The 17,018-nt window shown below is 50.4% G+C and overlaps 1 protein-coding gene across 2 annotated transcripts in view; it reads left to right on the plus strand.

Moving 5' to 3' along the window:
* The window catches only part of CACNG2 (calcium voltage-gated channel auxiliary subunit gamma 2), a 52,082-nt gene extending 35,777 nt beyond the window's left edge, over window positions 1–16,305 (plus strand). For both annotated transcript variants that reach the window (XM_054843566.1, XM_054843575.1), the window contains 3 exons: window positions 11,523–11,606; window positions 15,095–15,235; window positions 15,726–16,305. In XM_054843566.1, the coding sequence (XP_054699541.1) occupies window positions 11,523–11,606; window positions 15,095–15,235; window positions 15,726–16,261 (761 nt within the window). In that variant the 3' untranslated portion in view covers window positions 16,262–16,305. The remainder of the gene's footprint in view (window positions 1–11,522; window positions 11,607–15,094; window positions 15,236–15,725) is intronic.
* Window positions 16,306–17,018: the final 713 nt, after the last annotated feature.

Here is a 17,018-nt window from a genome sequence, read left to right on the forward strand (position 1 = left end):
TGAGTAAAGCAGCAAGTTGAAACAGCAGCAGCTCGTCTGGAGACATTGAGAGCCACAGCATAGCTGTGCTAACGCAATTTGATCAGGCTCACACGGGCCAGCTACCCTGTTCGGCCCTGTGGGATACAGACTGTGTTTACCAACACTTTCTGCACTCCAGCGACCCAAGTCAAAAAGAAGCATGATGTTTGTTTCGCGTATAACAAAGCAAACTTTGACTCTTTTAGCACAGAGGGCACTGCTTTCCAAAAGCTTTCACAGACCGGTCCAGTTGTTACTCTGGATATTAGCCCTACCAGTAATTGCACCAAAATAATCTCAGGGAAGTATGACCCTAAACTTGTTTGAGCCCCGTATACACAACATGCGCAACTCTTCAAATTCCGAATCTCAGCATAGCTGGGAAATACGAAAACCAATATTAAGCCACGGTTTGATTCAGTGTTCAGGCTGTTTGGGAAGGGGCTGCAAGGCAGTCAGCTCCTCTTTCTGGGATAAATGGGAACACCAGTGGCTTCCTCCCCAGGTGTCTGTAAGAAGGGGCTTGGTGTACATCAGGTCAGCCCTCCACTCTTCCTGCCCCATCTTCCCTCCAGTTTCTTATTCTTTATTACTTTAGGAGCATTTGGGAGGCTTTGGATTGTTTTGTGAGTGAGGTCCAGGTCAGGAGTGGATTTACTGAGGGTGAGCATCCTAAAGAGGTTCGGCACACTCACGTTCCCCTCACCCCAGGGTGCTCCCCAGAGCACAGCGCTGGGTAGCCCTGGCCCGGCTGGGGAGCATCTCTGGGTTGGGCTTCTCCCAAAACACTGGTGCTGCAGGGTGAGATGCAGCGACTGCTAGAGGAGATTGCAAAATTATAAAGTCCTGGCCTCTTCCTCAGGGGTTTCATTTTCTGATTGTAGGTAGTGCATTTCAGGGCAAAAAGGGCAAGGGGCAGAACAGCTCCATGAGAGCATGGTCCTGCACGTTACAGCTCAACCTGAAGCGCTGCAGTCAGCAGGGCTTTCTGCCAAGGAAATCCTACGCCGAGTTCCCCCCGGCCATCTCTGGTGGGCTGCCTGAAGGGACAGCAAAAAATCCCAGCGCGCTTTCTGAACGGAGTAAGGGATAACCAATATTCCCTGCCTGGGTAGAGCCGCCTCCACTCTCCGAGGGCAAGCCTGTGCGAGCTCAGTGAGCGCGTAATGGCTGCCATGCTCGTCTGCAGAGCCACCGCGCTGGGGGATCTTTCTCAGTGTTGCATGAAGGGCTTTGGGTTCCCTGGGGTATAAAAAGTGCTAGAGAAAACCCAGCCCTTCCCTTGTTCTATTTCCTTGCCTAAAATAAAATTCACACTCATCTGCTGGGCTGGAATAGACAAAACAGGTTGTGCATCCCCAGCGGAGCTGCTCATCCCAACTCAGGCGACCACGGCTGGACCCCCAATTCTCAGCCAGAGATCATTAAAGAAAGCAAGCGGTGCCTACCTGCCCAGTCCTTTTTCCCAGGGGAAGGGAGGGCAATGAGATGAAAGGCCCTGAGGACCACTGGCGCAGGGTTGCAGTTTTCCCATGGGAAGCAAGCTGAGGAATTCCCACGCCCTGCTATTCCCTATAATTTCTACTTCTGGTTGTCAATTATGTTACAGATTTGACAATTCCTACTGCAGGCTGATGATGTTGTGTGGGAGAACACAGGAGACTTGCTGAGACTGCCAAATTGCTAAACGCGTGCAATGGGGATCTCTCCCTTCCTCCATGTGTCTGAGCCTTGGAGGGGAAGGGGGAGGAGAGCTTAAGTGGTGCAGAAGAGGGAGGATGGGTTGAAAGCTGCCTCTGTCATTGACTTGCTCCATTCTTTGGATTATTTCCCTGGGGTTCTCAGGTATTTTTATTATTAATAACTAATAATATTTTTTATATAGCGCTTTGCATCCTGAAGGACCCTAAAGCACACCACATACTTCATAAGCTAATTACCAGCTGCGAGCCTAATTCCTCTCCTGGTTGTGACCACATCTGCTGAAGGAGCAGCTCAGAGTCACACTAGATTTACACCAGTTTAACTGAGGACAGCGTCTCCCTGTAGATCCGGCTGGATATGTCAGAGACAAATGCAGTGCAGAGTCGGAGATGAAAGATTTGAATTGCCTTTTCTCCTCCTTCGTAATTTAAAAATGACTAAGGAAATTGCATTCAAAAAGCCTTGTGAACATAGCATTACAATTGCAAGATGCAACATTTGGAGTTTGGGAATAGCCAAGTCCAAATTCCCACTGGTGTAGGGGCTCAGCCCACATCTGAACCAAGACACTGTAAGCTCGTGGCTGTGTCCCAGGCTGCACAGGCCATTTTTCGCAGTGTAAGGAGGGCTGGTTTCCCCTCTTTTCTTGCCTGGTAAATCTGTGCCTGTGCATGTTAACTTTCAATCATCCTACCACTGACCCAAAACATGACTTACTGTACAAGGTGAGCCTGGCTCTGATGGATGCTCACAGAACATCAACACAGTTATATCTGAGGAGAAAAATGCAACCCAATAGAATGAGTTGAATTATAAATTTTCTGGCCCATGAATTTCCTCTGCGTACTTCTGGGGAGAGACTAACCCACCTAAGCTCTGGGTCTTTGAGTTCAAGTTTGAGATGGTTCAGTCCCTATGTCCTCATCCAGCTAGGATGTTGTTTACATGCTCTGATTTCTGAGAGTTTGATGTTGTAACCCTATATGCAAAATCTGTCCTAGTTACAATATTGGTGCCGTGATAGGGAAAAAAATAACAGAAAAGAGAAGCAACAGCTCTTAAATACTCCCTTCATCCCATCCACCCCATTCCCTTCAGGCTTACATTAGTGTCTCCTTTCCTCTGACATCTGGATGTGCAGCCGCAGATTGGGATTGCCTGTGGTAGTGATGGAACATCTCCTCTCCTCCCACACCTTATGCACATCATTTCTGTCTCACTGCAGATAATTGCATCACCCTTCCTGTCACTCGGCTCACAGTTGTAGTGTCACATTTGACTCGTTACACACACACGCAAATGTTCTTGCTACAAATTGCCAGATTTTTTTTTCTTTAAATCCTCTGTAATATCTTGATTTCTTTCACTTGCCATTTCTGATCTGCTTGGACTTCTCTCCATGTTCTGATCAACTCCTATTTTCACTTTTCCGTCCTCCACCCCAGCAGCTCCAGCACTTAAGTTGTGCTTCTAGAGTTTAAAAACCACATCATGCTACAAAATCTGAGCACAACTATTTACAAACCCTTTTCTCAATTCTCTTTCTGGTTCCTAGCTCATTTAAAGACCAGTTCTGCCTCTTCTTGCAAGGCAAAAGCAATAGCTTTTACTGACTCAGCTGATATACCTTGAAAACTCTGCAACAGGGTTCATATGCCAGAAAGTTCATATGTTTTTTCTACCTAGACTGACGCTAGTCACTCTAACAATTGTAGAGATATTTTCTAACCTCTCTGCTGGGGAATCAGAGATATTGTCAATGTTTTACACATTCACTGAATCACACAGGAAAATATCAGTTAGGAAAAACCAAATTATTTCACTGACATATATCATAGAACCATAGAATGGTTTGGGTTGGAAGGGACCTTAAAGATCACCTAGTTCCAACCCCCCTGCCATGGGCAGGGACACCCTCCACTAGACCAGGTTGCCCAAAGCCCCATCCAGCCTGGCCTTGAACACTTCCTGTTCCTTGAACACATACATATGAACTCATCACATGCATTTGTTATACATGTATATATAAAACTATTTTCAATTCCAGAATGCCAGTACAGCAGGGAAATGCAAGAAATACAGCATTAGGAGGAACAAAGTTATCCACAGCTTTAGATGATTTAGATGAGCCTAATACATTTTTGTGTTTAGCACTATTTTCAGAAGAAATTCAGCTCAGGTTTGATTCCGGCGAAGTCTAGAAAATAGAGGCAATTTTTACCAGGAAATATGTTTGTACTGGATGTATGCAAAAAGGATTTTTTGAATGATTTTTATTATTGCTGTGTTGAGGTTTTTCATTCGTAACTTGGACAGATGTCTAGCAGTCCCTGAAAACCAGCCACCCGCAATGTTTCAGCTTGTAAAGCTCAAACGTGCTGGATTTGTGTTTGCACCAAAACGTGTTCAAGAGCCTTTGCCCAATTTTCCTAGCCAATCTCACTCTCTGCCTGTGACAAAGCATGGGAAATTTCAAGCCACAGCGAGGATATTTTTGAAAGTTACAACCCTGTAAAAAGAGGGTGTTTATAAATGGAAACCTTCATATAATCTTAATAATAGGTTTTGCTACCACTGCATCTCCACCCACGTACAAGGAATAGCTATAGCCAGCTCTGAGGCAGAGTCTATCGGCTACTTAGCAGCACGCAGCAGCGTTACGGAGCGGGTTGGGAAGGCGAGGAGCCTGCCGCCTCCAAGGAAAAATGCAAAGCGATTCAAGGCTGAGAGCAGGCGCAGGGTCCGGCCGTAATGCAGCGCGATGCCCGCAGCTGCAGCGCCAGGCAGGCGGAGCGCTGCAGGGGACCGTGCGGGTAACGCCGGGACCTGACGGGGCTCTTCTGCACGCCCGCACCGCCGAGGGCCGGTTGGGGCGGGGGACACCCTTGGTGTCTTCTGCTGTCATCAGCCCCCTCTCCTTCACCGGGTGACTGTCAGGGAGGGCTGCAGAGAGCAAGCAAGGAGTAACAGCTGAAAAAGGCAGAACAGGAGCTTCGTATTGGCTTGGATGGGACTTCTCCCCCCGGTGCTCGGTGGCCATTCACTCTACCTCTCTCCTTGCACCTTGTCATGTCCTCCTCAGTGCTATCTTAAACTGGCTTCTCCCAGGTTTTTTTTTCCCCTGCCCATCTGTGTCTGCATTTATTTTTGTATTTATTAGCCACCTCCTGACTAAACTCATCTCTCCAGAATTAGTATTATCAGGCCATTTTACTGCTGTAGCTTTGGTCATTGCTAATGCGCTATGATATACCCCTTCCTTCATGTTCATCAAGGCAGCAATGGTCTGTAAGGCAGAGTTTGTACCATTTTCACTGCAGTAAACTCCCTTTATCATCCTTGGCAACAGCTGTAATAAACATGATTGTTAATAATAAGGTGAGGAGAGCTGGTATAATGGTTCTACCTTGTAGGCAGGGGGGGATATTCTTTCATAACTATAAGATCAATTTCTATTTTGCATCAGTTCTTTTACAGGCTTCTTCACCACAATATCTGAATGATTTCCAGTGGCACATTAAGTGATGGGGCTTGATATCAGTCACATGTGGTTTGTTCTTTTATCCTCTCCCCAGGGAGAGAATTATGTATGCAACATACTGGTTATGTTGCTAGGGTTTGATTTGGTTTTTTTATCATATGCGCTGCTGCATGTTTATGTTGGAGAGGACCACATCAAAGCAGGCACGTTGCATTTAGATGGGAAGGTGGTCCTTTATTCCCAGGATCTCTACTATTGTCCCAGGCTCACCCCCGCAGACCCCATTTGCTGCCCCACCGAGGTTTACCTTGTAGTGGAAAGTTCCTCTTATCCCAAAGGAGAGCTGTGGACTCTTTGGTCTTAAAATTACCCACCTGAGTCAAAAGGTGTTGCCACTGGCACAGCATCCCCTGCCGCTGTGCAGGGTCAGAGCTGCTAGAGCAGCACCTGCTCAAGCCCCAAAATGACCATCCCTTGTGGCACAGTGGCTACGCTTGCTGGTATAACCCTACACCCTGTAACAAAGGCCTTTAAATGCATACTGAGGCACGTGAAAAGATGGCCTAATTTTTGTAAGGTGCTGTCTATGGAGAGATTCCCTGAGAGGGATAATGAGTGCTTTTGAAAAGCCAGCCTTTCTTTTGGGCACATCAGCACAGGTGGGCAAAAGCAGATGCCTGCAAGCACTGTCTGTGCTCCCTGCCACTGTGAGCTTCATCAGCTCCAAATCCCCCAAAATGATGAGTGCTCTCGAGTGCTCCATTCTTGGAAGAGTGGATAGCAATCAAAACGCCTTCAAAGGGCTTTTCCTGTGCTTCCCTTGGCGCTTCATGAAACCTCATTCCTTCCTCTTGAAGTCATGTCAGGTTGGGCATTAAGAACTCACTGTCACTAGTGTCATTTTGTGACAGGGATGGCAGACCCACTCTCCTGGGTTGGAAGCTCTTTGCTGATATATGTAAGAAAGACACACCAACAGTTTGCCGCGTAGCTGTGGAATTTGTCTTTCCAGCCCAGAGGCTGGATCTGAGCCCCACTTCACCATCTGGTTCCAAACGGACTCTGCTCAGAAACAAGGTCCTGAAGCAGAAAGAAATGTTTGTGTTTGTGTCTGAGTACCCACCCGTTGTGCGATGTTTCTTGCATTTCTTTCATGGGTAGACAGCAAACATTAGTTTAAACCACAACAAAGATTACTTCTAAGGCAGGAATCATTAAGTGTGAATTTGGGAGAGCTTTCACGTGTGCGCAACCTTTGTGTTTATCTGGGAGATGGTCACATCAAAAATAAGCACATTACATTTGAACAGGTGGGTGAGGAGAATTATCTGGCCCAAATGAGCCAGTGCCTGATCACTTTAATATTTTTAATATAAATACCCTCAGGCTATTTCCCTGAGGCAGGGAAATACCGTTATTCCCATTCCGAGTGAAAGAAGAGGGGGGTTAAGTGACTTGCCTAAAATGATACAAGGGAGCGTGTGGCAGAAAGAGGTACTGAATCCTTGGCCAACACCAAGCCATCTTCCCGAGCTTTTAGAGACAACAGCTATATCCACCCCCCTTTATTTATTTCTCTAGAAGCTCTCAAGCCAAAACCTCTGCTAAATTAGAGAGTGAGACTGAAGGAAAGCTTTCAGTGGATTGCTTTTTTCCATAAATGGAAATACCACAAATCATTCTGGGAAAGCAGGTCCTTCTGTTCTCGTCCCTCTTTGTCTGCTTCTCTCCTTTTGGACGTCTTTTCCTCTGCCTCTGGCTCCCAGTTTTCAGATGTACAGTCCTGACCATTTAAAAGTGTTCCTACCCTGCAGGAAGGGAGTAGCTTTTCATTCTTTGGAACTTACTATTTTGCAATGGATTGCACTCTGCAGGCAAGCGAGACTTCTGATAGAGACAGAGCTGCACAAAGCGGCACAAAAATAAACCGTATCACCAACAATACCGAGCCAGGTTCTCATCGGGGGTAACTCGGTCTGACTCTCGCTGCAGCAGAGCTGATGGCTGCCAGCTGTCCTGGATAGACAGCATGTACCCAAACGATGACCTGGCCGCACTGGAGGAGGTCTCTCTGAGCAGTTAACTTTGGTTTTCATGCATCTTAGATATTCAGTCGCTCTTGGCAGTATGGCAGGTGTCTCTGTTCTTAATGCCCCAGCTGGGCAACTTCTGTCCGGGTCCAGGCACTGAGGGGCTGCCCGTTGTACCAGTCCTAGCTCCTCCAGACCGCATTTTCCAAAGCTTGGGCAGGGGACAAGCAAATGGTGGGATCTCATCCCAGTAGTACCCATGGCAGTTGGGGGCTGCTCTGTGATTTTCCACGGACCTGGTCGTCCGCAGCCTTTCTGTCCGGAGACAAGTCTGAGCTCCTCCCCGCCTCCTTTGCAGCCTGCACATCCTGAAGCGGGCTGCTCGAAGGAAGCCCACACCAGGGAGAAGGAGGTGGCTGCGATGAATGAGAGAGACTGAGAAACAGGAGGAAGATCTGGTGGGTGAGCACAAGAGGATGAGGGGAGAGCCCGAACTGCGCTGGGAGAGCTGCAGGGAAGAGGTGGAAGCACATGGCTTAAGTTTCTCAGAGTGGCGTGCAGGAGAAGCCAGAGAGCTCGACACCTGCCTGTTTCAGGGTTCGCAGCATGAAACAGCTCAAGTCAGGAAGAACGGGAAGGGCAAAGGGACACAAGTGCAGAGGAGACATTGCTCTTACAGCTTTGAGGGGCTCTCAGAGCCCTACATGCCCTCCCAAATAATGATTTGCTCTTGATCAGGCATTCAGGAGTATTCACTACAGGGTGGCACATGGCTCTTCCCTCCCTGGCTCCGCAAACCGTGTGTGCAGCACGGGAAAAGGCTGTTGTGTCAGACCTCGGCAGCGCTGCTGAGCTGCTCCATCCCCCTCCCCGCGTGTGGCCGCGGCACTTCCACCAGCGCAGGTGCCAGGGAGTCTGCTGCACCATCTCAGCAGGCCACAGATGTCCGTCAGAGAATTGCCGAGTGACCTTGCTGCAAGAAGTGACATCGAGGCCTTCCTCGCACCGAGCGGGTTTCTGAACCACCGCTATCCGTCGCTCACCTACTCCGTGCGCTTGCACAGCCGCTGGCACCAGCGCACCCACACCATGCCCTCTTTAACACGTCTCCGTACGGCACGAGGCAGAGGAGTGCTGTCACCCCCATTTTACAGGGTGGGACTTTAAGGCAGAGAGAAGTGGTTTAACAGCATGCCTGTGGCAGAGCAAAAACTGAATCTTGTTCTCTTATATTCCCAGTTAGAGCATTAATGACCTAAATTCTGCATCCTTTCCCCATCCATCGCCCAGAGGAGCTAGGAGGCATTGGAGGAGAGGGTGTGGTAGCACGGGCGAACAGTCAGCATCCAGAGTCACGGCGCTCTGTGCTGAGCACAGACAAAGCAGGGGCTAAAGTGGGACCAACGCTGCACGCCCTGCCCTCACGAACCCCGGCAGGGTTGAGCCAGGGAGGAGGATCAGCCTGGCGCAGCGTATCATCCTGTGGTGAAGGGCAGCTCCTCGATGCCAGAGCATTTTAAGCAAGCCAAGGCTGGACACCCCACTGGCGAAGCACCCTGCTGAGCCAGATCAGTGAGGCCTTTTGGACACTCAGCACTGGGAGCAGATTTTCAAAGAGTCTGCATGTCCCCTCACCCCGCCTAAGCGGCTGAACCTCTAACTAGCTATCCCACACAAGTCCATGTAAAAGACACCCTGCACAAGATGCAGCTTCTTTCCCAAGCAGCTTGATTCTTCACCTAGTAATTAATCAGGCTCAAATACAGCAAGAAACAGAATGGGGGAGAGGGAGAAGAGAGGAAGCAGGGAAAGGGTGGCACAGAGTGAGGGGTTTCCAGATGCAGTGCCTCTTCCCTCCCTGGCTGATTCCAACAGGGGGGCTCTGGTTGCACACAGGGAGCCTCACCTGGGAGGTGCACGCAGGCTCTGACTGCTCCCTGAGCGTGTACGGGCAGGAGACAATCAGCGTTCAGGATGTGTTGGGCAAGGAGCTGAAATCTGAGGCTGAAGACTTCGGTGCCTCGGAGAGTGGCAGTGTTCACGTGCGCTGTACAGCAGTGACCACAGCCAAAGGACCAGGGTGATGAGCTGCTCATCTGTCGTGGGCAGATGGCCCCAGGCAGTCAGGGGCAAGCAAGGGAAAGGACTCCCTTCATGTTGTATCTGCCTTCCTCACAGGTATTTAAGTGGGCAAGTAGCAGGGTGGGAGTGTGGTAAGGGAATTTGCTTGGCTATGAAGCTTTCCTTCCAGAAGAGCCATGGCTGAGAAGCAGACACTTCTTGAACAAGGTAACTGGATTGGGAATGGGTGATTAATATCTCCTTTCATAACCCACAGTTTCAGTGTGGGAATAACGCTTCAGAGGTACATGGAGAGGCTTTGTTCCTACTTTCTTCTCCTATTACTTACCTCTTACATGCGCACACACGCTCCCCTCTGCTGTCTCTAGCGTCTTCATGGAAGCTCTTTGAACTAGTAGTTAAAGGCAATAGGTATCTCAGAAGCATCAGACACCAGCCGACTGGATGCAGAAGGAGCCGAGCTTGGGGGCTGACCTAGAGGAACCCACCTACCTGCCTTCTACAGCTATTTGCCCAGCACTGCTTCCCAAAGCATTCCAAATCTTGCTCCAGCAAGGCTTGGCCTTGAGAAGAAACCCAGGGAAAACCTTTGAGCTTAGTGATTCTTCCAGCTGTTCCCAAATATCTGAAAGATCATTGGAATTCATCTGGAATAAACCTTCCAAGAAATTACTTGGGTACCTGACCTGGTCCCTGCAGGTCTCAGCCGGGGTAGGGTTGGCCTGGAAGATCATCCCTTTCCAGAGGTAACAACCACAAGTCTGGCGGCTTCATTGTCCCCTCACCCTGCACACCCAGCTGGTCCAGAGGCTGGGCTCAGGGCCGGGGTGGCAGGTGGCTTTCCCCGGATGCCACAGCATTGTCCAAACTCAGGCTCCAAACTCTTCTGCTGAGGGATCAGTCAGCCTGAGCCACTTTAGTGGCTGACCTCTGTTGAGGGGGCCCATGGGATCACCATGCCTATCCATGCACCTCATGTGGGCACTGCATTCCTCCTTTCTAGGCAGTCCATCCATGCCGTGTTAATGGCCAGTGAGTGCAAGAGTCCAGAGGGAAATGTAAGGGAAGGCAGGAGAAAAAGTTTGGGAGAACCCCAGGAGGTATAATGAAATTGTCTTCCACATGGTCACCCTGTACAAGCATGAACAACCTGATCCTTTGAGATACTCATCAACCAGTGGTCATGTTGATGACATGGCTTGAGGATTACCTCTCTGGAGTGGTATTCCTGATTTCAAGAGGAGAGAGACATGAATGATGAAAATAAGAGCCTGGTAGACATCTCAGAAGACAAAAAACTGGGAAGATGTCACTGGCCTCCTGCTGGGATGCCTTTGCTGGTCGTGGAGCATGTGAAAAAGGATGCCCCATGACTAAAGCTAGCAGAAGGCCCTGTACATAAACCAGCCTGACGAAACTGAGTGTGATCAGCCCAGCTTCCCTCACTTATGGTGAAAGATTTTGCTCCCCCAGTGCAAAGGGTGTTTTGCTGCTGAGCTGCATACACACACTTGCACCGAGCTTCTTGTAGCCTTAGTCTGAGAGGACACAAGAGGAGGCCTGATAAAGGTATACAAAAACAAGCAGTCATACAGAGAAAGTAGATTAAGAGCTTTTGTTCTTCTCGTACCGCACCAGAGCAACGGGATGTATCCTGCCCATGAAATGAATAGCAAAGTCACAGCTGAAAGAAGCAAACACTTTTCCACCCAAACCTGACTGCCCTGCTGTACACAGCACTGCTGGGATCCACCGAGGCCACACCAGGTGAAAGACAAACACCCACTGGTCGATGCTGAGGGAAGGGACCCCAACTCTCATGCTTCGCAGCGTGACGCAGACTCTGGCTCCTCTTCCCATGCCACCTCCCTGAGAGGCAGGCAGTGCTCTCCTGTCCATCCGCAGCAGGAGCCACTCCTGCCGGCCAAAGCCTCCGGTGCTCTCCACCATTGAGCAAGGGGCACTGGACTAGGTGGGCGTCAGGCTGGATCCAGACGGCAAATCCCATGCTCCTGTGCAAATAAGAGGGAGATACGTGTGCAAGTGTGTGAGGAGAGTACCTAGGCATTAAACAGGCATCCATACACGAGTGGGCATGCTGCCTGGGAGGCCGGGCGGGCACAGAGGGCGATGCAGAAGGCAGCTGTTCCTGCGAGGCAGGTTTTGGTGTTCTCATTTGTTCTTTTTTTTCTCTTGTTCCCTAGGGAATTTTAAAGGTCTGTGTAAGCAAATCGATCACTTCCCTGAGGATGCAGATTATGAAGCCGATACAGCAGAATATTTCCTCCGTAAGTCCGCAGGCTCTTCTCCTTGCAATGGCTCGTAGGTGCTAGCATCGGATGCCTTTTGCTTTCTGAAGGTAGGGTGGTGGAGACGCTGGGAACTGTGAGGCTCAGCAGGCCAGAGGAGGCGATCCCAGAACCTTGCCACCCCCCAAAAATGGCTCCACTCTCGCCTCCCTGGGGTCCTGCCCATGAGACAGTGCAAGTTTCGAACTCATAGTAACAACCAGTGGCATTTTTTTATTAATGGCAATTGATTACGATATAAATACAGAGTCTTAATTCAAATCCATTGGAGAGCTGCTGAGTGGGCATAAGGTCAGGACTGGGCTAGCTGGGGCACTGTGAGTGTGTGTGAGTGTGTCTGTGTGTCCTCCTAAAGCAGAGGAAGTTTATATTTCCTTACCTGTTACTCGAGTTGCATCAGATTTAAGAAACTAGCTGGACTGTGTCCGAGGAGCACCTATTTCTGTCTTCATCAACACTTGCCTAAAGAGGCTACAGATCTGATCTTTGCTGGTTTTAATGATTTTAGTGATGGGAACGGGAAGCAGGTACAAGGACAGTCAGAGCATTTCTACCTGCCCCACTTGCTCTTCCTTTAGCACAGCCGAACAGGGATCACCCCTCTTAGGTCCCCACCTTGCTATCCCGCCCTCCCTCCACAAGCCCAATGCCTTTTGACATCACGAGAAGAGTTCTCCCTTCAGAAATCTGAGATAAGAGCTTTTGACCTCTCAAGGTTAAGTATCAGAGGTCTCCAAAGGCCAGGAGTCTTTCAAAATAGCTCCTTGTCATCCGGGCGTGCTCCAAGCCAGATGTGGAGACCCAGCCCTGCGGCAGGGATGAGAGAGATAATTTAGGCTCTGCAAGGCTCATTTGTGTGTGAAAAGAGGCGGATCTCATGCTGCTTCCTCTTGGTTTCTCAAACAGTTCTTCATCCACTGTAAATTGTAAATAACCCAGGGAGACTGCTTCTTTCAGATGCCTTTCTGCAGCATCGGTCTCTAATTCGCTGCATGGCCGCTGAACGGCAGAGCTGAAGACTGGGGTTTGATCCAGTTTGGCACAGCAACTGTGCAGGCTGTCTCTGAGGGCAAACCAGCTCTTGCAGAGTTGTTTGGGAGCAAAGAAGCTGCTTGCAGCATCAGCTGCACTTCAGAAAGAAGAGTTGGGGGAGGAGAACGAACATCTCAAGAAGGATGGGTCTGTTCCCTCAGAGGGAACAAGATCTTAAGACAAAAATTGGCCCTACGTCAGGGCCTGATGGTGTTCCCAGGATAGAGCCCTTTTAAAGAAAGAAGCAGGTTCAAAGAGGGATTTGGCAAGTCAATAAAGGACTACACGGGTCACTCCTGAGGGAAGTGGGATTTCTGCTGGCTCAGACCTGACTGGAGAGGGACCCCACTGAACAGCTTCTTCCCAGGATTTCTGCCAAACCGGAGTCCCAGGATGCTCTGCATGGGTGATGCCTGGAGGTACTGGCAAGAACTGCTAGGAAGAAGTTGTTTATTAGTATCAGACTAGGCGATTCCGTCATTCAGGGGACCAGGAGGATTGTGGGGCAGTGTCCGTGGCCTGGCTAGAAGGGCTAAGACTTTATTTCTGCCAGCTGTCCACATAAGGTGTCTTAGGCTTCTTGAAATGAAACGCCTGTTGTCAGAGAGGAAGCAGAAGCATCCCTGCATTTCTTTGCTGGAAGACACTCAAGTTAGAGAGTAGACAGATGATACGAGGGAGCATCCGAACACATCATGAGTCCTCTTCTCTTTAGAACAAAGGCTCTGGACCCAGGAAGACTGGGTGAGATTCTGCCCCTCTCTTGCTGGCATGGTCCTCCTCAGGGGCTGAGCGAGGCTGCTGTCCTCCCCCATCACATAAAGTCCACAGCTCCCCACGTCTGACAACTTTGTGTTCTCCCAACATACACGAATTTCAGAATTAAGACCCAGATAAAACTGCTGTGGTCAGGGCCAGGCTGTGGGACTGACTGAGCATCCCTCTAGAAACCTTCCAAACAGCGGGCGTCTGCTTGATGTTTGCTTACTGCCATTTAAGCTTTGCATTGTCAAATCCCGCCTTGCTTTCCAGAAGCTATTAAGAAGGTTATTATCACTATCCTGTTCCCTGAAACATGGCCAGGCAGAACTGGAAAGCAAGCAAGAGAGGTTTCTCCATGCCTTTTTCATTCCTCATGCACAGGCAGTGGGCTAGGACCCCCCTCAAAGAGCCGATTGCTTGTGCCTAGTAGGATCCTGATGCCAACAGGGTCTTTGAAGCACGGTCTCTGCGCACTTAGGAAAAAGTCCTGTGCTTGCTTTAGTAGGGTTCATTCTTGCAGGCAAGGAGGGATTAGCTTTCATCCCCCTTCCAGATCTTTGCTCCACAAGCAGAATTGCACCAGCCCATCTGATACCTTTCTTTATCAAGCAAGGCTTCATTTCACATTTTAACAGCTTATTTTCTCTTGGGAAGGGGGGAGGGAAGGCCTTCCTGCTTAAAAAATATGAATATTGGCAACACAAACTCAGGCAGACTGCTGGTACCCACTGAACAGCCCAGCAGTAGTGTGTGCGTGTGTGCATGTGTGCATAGGTGTGTGTATACACAGTCCTGGCCTTTCACTGTGTAAATACGAGAGAGAGTGCCCCCCCAGAAGCTTTGGGGTATGTTTTACATGCACATATGAGCATATATGTGCATCTGTGCCATTGCCCTCTGCTGGCTGAGCTCTTCCCGTATCGACCGATGGAGAGCGTGCGTGTGGGGAGCTGGCACATCCAAACACATCGCTGCCCTCTGAAAGGAGCCCAGCCATTTAATCACTAGGATAAGCCCTCCGTTTCAGCGCGCAGGGCTGCGACTTTCACTTCTCAGTCCTCACTGCAGCTGCTGGGCGCTGCACAGCACTAGGAGCTCCTTAGCTTCTTCCCAGCTCTAAAAAAAAAATAAAAAATCTCCTTGAGATGCTCATGCCCTTTCGGGAGGATTCGAGATTGAGCAGCTCCACGGGAAGCATTTGGGTTGCTGCTCTTTGAAGTGCCCTGCAGGAGAAGCCGGATGGTGCTGGGGCTCCCCCTCCAGCTTGTAGTCCCCCCGAAAGCAGAGGAAAAGGCAGCGGAGGGGGGACAGGCAGCACAGGCAGGCTCCCAGCTCAGCCACTGGCCCTGCAGTCCCCTCCACCTCCCCGCATGGGGCCACCAGCTTCGTGGCCGCGTCAGCAGTCAGGGTACAGGAGAGCTGCTTTGGACGGCTCTCTTTTTCTGACACACTTTGTTTCTCTCTCCCTCCCTCCGTCCCCTAACACTTTTATCCTTCTTTGAATTACTCCCCCCCTGCACGTTACCCTCTGTCTCTCTCTCCCCTTTGCCCCCGCCCACGAAACATGCTTGCGTCCCCCCCTCCCCTTGCCCTGGTGCCGTTTCCGTGCCCCTTTTTTCCTCTTTCTCACATCCGTGCTGTTCTTTCTGCCCCTCTCCCTCTCTCCTCTGCAGGGGCTGTTAGAGCCTCTAGTATTTTCCCGATCCTGAGTGTGATTCTGCTTTTCATGGGTGGACTCTGCATTGCAGCCAGCGAGTTCTACAAAACCCGACACAACATCATCCTTAGTGCCGGCATCTTCTTCGTGTCTGCAGGTAAAGGGATGCACAGGGCCTGACGCCCCGGAGATGGGCTCTAGAGGGTGGGGGGGGCTGCCCAGGTGGGGCATCCTGCAGGAGCACGGTTGCCTAGGCAGGAGTGTGTGTGTTTCCCAGCCCTGACGAGGGATGAAAGCAGCCCGCCAAGGATGCCTCTCCTCCCTGCCTGCTGGCCTGGCAGAGGCAGGCAGCAGTGCCCTGCAGGCAAGGGCTTTCCTGCTGCTTGGGAGCTGCTGGAGGCAGAGGGTTCCCCCACGTCCAGCGTCTCTCAGGGACCAGCCGGGAGCGCAGTCCAGGGATGCAGCAGGCACGCGAGGATGGTCTTGCCCAGTTTTCCCATGGACAGCTGCCCAGGGAAGGGGATGGGTGGTGGGGGGCCCCACTGTTCCCCCTCCCGGGGGCAGGGGCTCAACCCCCCGGCCCCCACCACTGCCATGTGTGACCCTCCTGACATCTCCCTCTCTCTCTCCCGCCGGCCGGTTGGCAGGTCTGAGTAATATAATTGGCATCATCGTATACATATCAGCCAACGCTGGAGACCCCTCCAAGAGTGACTCCAAGAAGAACAGCTACTCCTACGGCTGGTCCTTCTACTTCGGGGCCCTGTCCTTCATTATAGCTGAGATGGTGGGAGTGCTGGCCGTCCACATGTTCATAGACCGGCACAAACAGCTGCGTGCCAACGCTCGTGCCACGGACTACCTCCAGTCCTCCGCCATCACCCGCATCCCCAGCTATCGGTACCGCTATCAGAGACGCAGCCGCTCCAGCTCCCGCTCCACCGAGCCTTCACACTCCAGGGATGCCTCTCCTGTCGGGATCAAAGGGTTCAACACCCTCCCATCAACAGAGATCTCGATGTACACCCTGACCAGGGACCCGCTGAAGGCAACCACCACCCCCACCGCCACCTACAACTCCGACAGGGATAACAGTTTCCTCCAGGTTCACAACTGTATCCAGAAAGAGAACAAGGACTCTATCCACACCAACACAGCCAACCGCCGGACCACCCCGGTATGAAGCCGTCGCCAGGAGCTGAAAATGGGGCAGGAGCGGGCAGGAGGAGACAGGGTGGGCTGCGGGGTGGGGAGGGTGGAAGGGGGCAGGGGGCAGCGGTGGGGAGGGGGGGAAGGAGGAGGTGGAAGCACCCCTTTGGGGGGGTGGGGACCTTCCCGACGCAAAAAAAAAAAAATCCACAAAAAACAACAAAAACCAACAAAAAAAAAAAAAACAACAAAAAAACAACGAACAAGCAGATAAGCAGACAAACAAGCGAGCGAACAAAAAAACCAAACAAACAAACGAAAAGGAAACGCGAGGAAAGAGACAACAGTGAAAAAAATTCTTTTAAAAAAAAAGAAAAAGAAAAAAGGAAAAAAAAGAAAAACTTTAAAACTGAGAGAAAGAAATTTAAAAAATAGAAATAAATTTAAAAGAAAATGCATGATTTCCCATGTACCATTATTTTAACATTTAATAAAAACAGACTTAAAAAAAAATAGAAGGGAACCAAGAAATAACAAATGACAATAAATCAAGTGGGAGGAGGAGGAGGAGGCAGCTCTTTGGATTTTGTGGGGGGGGTTATTCTTTAATTTTATGCTTTGTTTCCCACTACCTTTAACCCAGCACGGGCTCCTTGGGGAACAGGGGATGGGGGTTTGGCCAGCAGTGACTTCGGTGTTCTTGGGCCCGTTACGGAGGATCCCAGGGTGTCAGGGTCAACCGCAACCTGCTCTGTTCCCCCCGAGATCCGTGGGGATCCGCTCGTCCCCCG

The sequence above is a fragment of the Grus americana genome, chromosome 1, assembly GCF_028858705.1.
Source record: "Grus americana isolate bGruAme1 chromosome 1, bGruAme1.mat, whole genome shotgun sequence".
In the NCBI taxonomy this organism is placed as follows: Eukaryota; Metazoa; Chordata; class Aves; order Gruiformes; family Gruidae; genus Grus; species Grus americana.